This window comes from Teleopsis dalmanni, chromosome 2 (genome assembly GCF_002237135.1).
Source record: "Teleopsis dalmanni isolate 2A chromosome 2, ASM223713v2, whole genome shotgun sequence".
In the NCBI taxonomy this organism is placed as follows: domain Eukaryota; kingdom Metazoa; phylum Arthropoda; class Insecta; order Diptera; family Diopsidae; genus Teleopsis; species Teleopsis dalmanni.
Window position 1 is genome coordinate 242,023,777 of NC_051847.1, and position 6,276 is coordinate 242,030,052.

The 6,276-nt window shown below is 28.0% G+C and overlaps 1 protein-coding gene across 1 annotated transcript in view; it reads left to right on the forward strand.

Annotated features, from left to right (window-relative positions):
- The first annotated feature begins 4,293 nt into the window (after positions 1–4,293).
- Positions 4,294–6,276, forward strand: part of LOC119677163 (1,5-anhydro-D-fructose reductase-like) — a 4,947-nt gene continuing 2,964 nt past the window's right edge. The window contains exons 1-4 of the mRNA XM_038088431.1: positions 4,294–4,427; positions 5,268–5,359; positions 5,415–5,583; positions 6,019–6,270. Coding sequence (XP_037944359.1) covers positions 4,376–4,427; positions 5,268–5,359; positions 5,415–5,583; positions 6,019–6,270 — 565 coding nt within the window. The 5' untranslated portion in view covers positions 4,294–4,375. The remainder of the gene's footprint in view (positions 4,428–5,267; positions 5,360–5,414; positions 5,584–6,018; positions 6,271–6,276) is intronic.

Consider the following 6,276-nt stretch of genomic DNA (forward strand, 5'->3'; position numbering starts at 1 on the left):
CCCCCAGATCGGTTCATTTTACTAAAAAAATAATTGTGTAAAATTTTAGTTCAATTCGATAAGTGGAAATGGTGCCCCAAGAGCCTCAAAGATTGGAAATGGTGCCCCAAGAGCCTCAAAGATTAGAAAATAACGATTTTTTCCATAAAATTCATCTTTGATTGCTTATATCTCCGACATATTTAATTTTACATAAAAACTGTCTTCCTAAAAGTTATAGATCTATTAAAAATTCATTCATACAAAGTTTTTCTGTATTTCTAATAGTTATTGAATAAAACAAAAAATAAGTTGAAGTCATCTGATTGCTAGCTTTGAAAGTACTATGAATGTAATTGTCCGCTTCAGCTTTACAAAAAATTTAATATTTCTAAAAAATTTAAAATAAATTCAATATTTCCAAAATTTAATCTTTCTAATAATAAAAAAGTACTAATTCTAGGTTTGTCCGACATAATTTTTATTATTTTAGTTAAAGTTGCTGGAGCAAAGTATCCTTATTACCTTCAGTTATTTTTGCGCGATCTATTGATACTCTTCTGACTTCCTTGTCATCACTATCTATATTCAAATTTGAAACTATCTTTTTCTTTGTCTCAGGTGATGTATTTAAATCCAAAAAAGCAAATTGAACAAGCTTTGAGCTTAAATACCAAATACAATTTTTTGATATTGACTGAGAATAGAAAGAAGATTAAAATCTTGAAAATGAGCTTTGACTGATGACAAAGCATTAAACCATACTTCAACATACACTTTAGTAATAAATATATATATATCGCAAAGAGCATTTTCTTCTTCTGTAGATAATTTGAACTCTTTCCTAAATAAAAATATTTTTAATACATGCATGACTTTCACCATCCATCTTGCATGACGTATAGCTCCAGGAGGTCGAAACTTTATGGTACAGTTCGGTTTTTCTCCTAAAAACATTAATGTAAGTTCCATAAGTTCCTTATAATCATCTCTTGGTTGGTTATCCTTACGAATCTTATAAAGAAAACTTGTAATTCGTAACACATCATCCATATTTAACGATTTTCTTACTTTTTCATTTTCTAAGCCGACTGTAAAATTATCAACGTTTATTTTCGGCCAAAACTTCTGAAATCGTTGCAATAGTTCAACATTTGGGCTTTCAGACTTGTACACTTTTTAATGTAATCACTTTGAATTAAAATTCATTTCGCATTCCAATGAATAATACAGAAACTCACTTATGTATATAACTATACAAGTATTGGACTTATTTTCTAGCAAATTTAGTAGACAATTCATTCATTGAACTTACCTAAATTTAATAGGGGGATTTCAGCTTGTATTTGCTTTTATTCAATAACTATTAGAAATGCAGAAAAACTTTGTATGAGTAAATTGTTTATTTTTAATAGATCTATAATTTTTAGGAAGACAGTTTTTATGTAAAATTAAATATGTCGGAGATATAAGCAATCAAAGATGAATTTTATGGAAAAAATCGTTATTTTCCAATCTTTGAGGCTCTTGGGGCACCATTTCCACTTATCCAATTGAACTAAAATTTTACACAGATTATTTTTTTAGTAAAATGAACCGATCTGGGGGGTGCCGTCAACCGATTTTACGAAAAAAAAATTGCCCATATACCTTAATGGCACCCTAATGATACATATTCAAAAGAAATATGAGACCAAAAACTACAGATTACAACCACAGCACAAGGACCTATCCAATGACAACAACACACAAGCAGAAGAAATAAGAAGAGAAATAGCTGATTGTTTTGATTCTTTTTTATTTTCTTACTAATATTTACATTATTTGTATGAACTAACAATAGTTACAAAAACTATATTATAAATTAGTTAATATATACACAAAATTTTAATTATTTGCATGCATTTATTACACTTATAACTAAACTACAAAATATCAATTTTTTCTTTCTTTATAACTTTTATTCCATGCCGATAAGAATATAGAATTTTTGTTTTAGGTATAAATTCATTTTGCTGTTAGGGGGATTGCCTTTTTTCAAATCAAATGTTTAATTTTTTCTTTCTTTTGCTGCTTCTTTTTACAAATGTCGCTGGCAGCGTGGTTTAAAATAAATATAATAACTTCCAACTTAACTCTTAACTACTCTTAACAATTATATTGAGTTTCGACAATGAAATATGTATATCAAGCTCTTCTACAGATGACGATAATATTGAGCACTATAGCTCTTAATTACTGGATACAATTCTAAGCGCAACGAAAAGTGATGATGAAGGTTCGGTGGATGTAATTGTTCATCAGCCTTCCAATAATAAAATAGTTGCTCTCACCAGATTTTACATAAAGCTGTTCTATTAAAATATGACTGAAGACCGTACTCTGACATTTTATCGCTCTTAGTTTGCAGTTTACTTCTGTTTTAGTTGAGTTTTACTATGAGAAGCTCGTGGCAAACTCCTATCTTTACTTCCAAAATTGTTTGTTTTACATAGAGTTTTATAATAGTGTTTTTTCGTCATAAATTGCGTCACATTCGACATTAACGCTTATTTTTGTAGTTTAGCATGCTAAATAAAAATCGGAGACGCTTAATATCTGACATTTACAATTAGAGAATCTTATTAGAATATTAAAGATTATGTATTTTGTATGAGAAATAGCAATTATTGTAATACATTTATTGTGTTAAATACGATATTTTAAACGAATTGGAATATATTTTAATACCATTGCAAATAAACTTTCTACTACTTTTTATAGCAACACATTTCTCATAGCAAATAAAAAAACTGTGGTAAATAAATTATGACTTTCTCCCTCTCAATACGCAGTATACTTCAAGCCGGTATTTCCATAGATTTGTAGTAAATTTTTTGTCGGCAGAAAGTTTATTTCCGTGCTCAGTTAATTCTGTGTGATTGGTAAGGGATTTTTTTACTAAAGATATATAATAGTATTATATAAGCAGTTCTTTAAATTATTATTTGATACTTAAAGTTTTGTTTACCAAAAAAGCATTCATGTGCTAATTTTTCTGTATAATCAAAATAATAAGAAAAGCTTTTTATAAATAAGAAGAAAAAACACTCAATAAAATGAAACAATTTATTATCCTTATCGGCACGCAAACTTACAGTAACAATTATAAAAACAACTGCATGTTGATTCCCTATTTGGGTTGGGAGCTGCAAATGTTAGGAAGTAAATAAAAACAATGATGCAGTGACAGAGAATAATGAAAACAACACCAGAACAAACTGGGCAATAATAATAAATAGAAGTGAATAATTAAGTGCATTTTTTTATCGTATTTACATAGCTCAGCTCCTGAAAAATTTATTTCATTTCTTACATTAAAGACGCCTGTGGCAATAAGTAAACATATTTTTAAATGATTGTCTAAATATATGAACATACAATGCCTAAAATCAACCTAAATAGCAATATTCATAAAGTACAATGAAGATGTGTAAAGCAAACATAACATAAATATGTATTGCATTGCTAGTAGATGCGATTAAATTAAAACACCTTTAAATAAACTAAAGCAGCGTGAGATAAAAAAAGTATCGTCATATAAACGTTGTTTAATATGACGATTCTAAATGCTCTCGTAGAAATGCCAACAGTATAAAGCCTTTGTTACTTAATTTGCTAAATCGCTGTTGAAGATATGTTTGCGAAATCATCGGTTAATATTCCTGTTATTAACTCTTGAAAATTAATTTGTTGCGAAATTTTACTATCAAAATATAATATTTTAATAATAAGCTAAAAACTTTAATTTTTCCAGTGTTGCCAAAGTAATTTTTAGTAATTTTGAAATAATATTTAAGAATAATATAGAAGATGGTAACACACTTAATGTAAATTCAAATTCAAATTATTTCGAAACAACACAAGTCGAAGCAATTAAACGTCAAAGAAAGTTAGAAACCCGTAAAAGATATAGATTGCAAAATATAGAAAAAATAAAAGAAACAAAATGAGCAAGATACGCGGCAAATAGTAAACCAGAGACAATGCAGCAAATAAAGATAAAGCAAAGGCAAGATACCAAGCAAATAAGTATGTTATTAAAGAACCAAGATATTCTGCAAATAACGGAAGAGCAGCAGTTACAAATGCTGTAAGTAAAGTTGGAGACAAAGCATGATATTAGATAAATAAATATTTTTAAAGAACAATAAAGACAAACTGCAAAGCTAAAAGTTATAAAAGAAGTATATCAGCGGAAATTACGAGGTATACAAACTAAATTAAAACAATTTAATTAAAAGTTAACAGAAATTATGTACATATAAGATAATAAAACCACTACAGAACAACAATTTTATTGAGACAAAGAGATGTGAACGCAAAGATCTGTTTAGCTTCAACATTAATATCAAGTATGGAGTTCCAAAGCGCGTTCCTCCTCACAACAGGGCAAAGATTCTTGTCAGGTAATAGTGGGCTGCGTTACCATCTCAACAAGATATGTCTGTTCTAGAATACAAAATGTCAATTTTACTAGAAAGTGATACCCGTCTGTTAAAATGTCAATAGCTAATATGTTTATCACTCAAAAATAAATTGGGTTTTCTGTACACCTTAAACCGGATAGTAACACAAAAGATAAGGTCAGTGCCCCACACTGTCTATTTTATTATTATTATCGGTACAGTACAACTTCGCTAATTCGGATTCATAAAAATTGGGTTAATCTAGATTACTGAGACTCTCGGATTGCGAAATTCATTTGTATGATAAATGATACTCGTAAAGTGTATTTGCAAATAACTATGTGTATATTATGTGCATAACCCATAAGTGTTATTTATTTACGCGACTATTAAACGGACAAGTGATCCGGATTACTAAATTAGTAACTAGTTGATCCGAAATTAATCTACCAAATGTATATTAAGCATTAACTAATTTAATCAGACTACTAGGGAATCCTGATATTCTGACTAGTAGATATCTAATATATTTCATTTTTATAAAGTAAAATTTTTAAAATAATTTACGCCTAATGGTGAATACGATTATTGTTTATCCACAAGCATTCCAATTATTTTGAGGTTACAATTACTTGCCAAAAAAATTTAAAAATAATAATGTAATATATAACTAATTTTAATTGTAAAAACACAATATTCCATATCAAAGTCAGAATTTTACTTATTGAGTACATCTCAAACACTCAAATTCAGCAATTGCGAATTTAGAATCTTAAGCAAGTCCTATATGAGTAAATTAGTATGAAATGTGTATATATTGTTTTTTCTTTCTTTCTATAGAACATAGTAAATTGCGAGAGAAAATAAAAATGTGGATGCCTGCGGAGGAAACGGCTCTTGTTAATTTTCTTAAAGAAAATGTGGAATTTGAGGTCAGTTAGTTGAAATTAATTTTGTATTAAAAATTTAATTAATTTTAATTTCCAGAAACCAACATCGCGGGTATATTATAATCGTTTCCTTCAAAGTAGCGGTGTGGATGCTGATTGGAAAATTGTACGCTTAAAGGTGTTAAATATGAGAAAAACTTATAAAAAAACAAAAGAATGGTTGGATACTGTAGGAGAAGCTATGGCAGATGACGAATCAGTTGGAAGTAAGTTTTTAGATCCTTTTAAATTGTTAACAGTGAAGTATTATTTTAGTTTAAAAGCTTAAAAAAAAAAATACGGTGCGATACGAGAAGTACGAAAATTTGAAAGATTAAAAGTTTAAATCGATAAGATCAGTTTAACGTTTATAAACACTTATATGTAAATTATATATTACAAATGTTATTAAACAAATTATTGTTTTCTAGCTAAGAAATTTTTAAAATATCTTTCATATATATTTTTCTTAGCATAAGTGATTTTATTCATGATAACTTTTATATTTCTAAATTTTTCGTGCTGGCTAAATTGGTATAACACTGTATATGTTATTACAGTTTTCATATATTATTATGGTTAATATATTGAAGAAGAAATATTGTTTTTAAATTTAACACAAAGTAGAAATTTTTTAAAAATGGTATACAATTCCATTCTAGATGCCATACGCAATATGTGTCCTTTATATTATGATATTGAAAAAGTTTTTGGATCAAACTTCATTAATTCACCTACGAAATCAAATAGGTTACAACCTATTATTGTGAAATCAGAATCAATCAGTGATCAAAATTTTGATGATGCATCTAATACTATAGTTAAAACAGAAAACGAAGAATTTGAAAATGTTTATGATAATATGCAAGGTGCTAGCCAAGATAGAAGTTTTTCATTAACGGAAACTATGTCTAGCCACG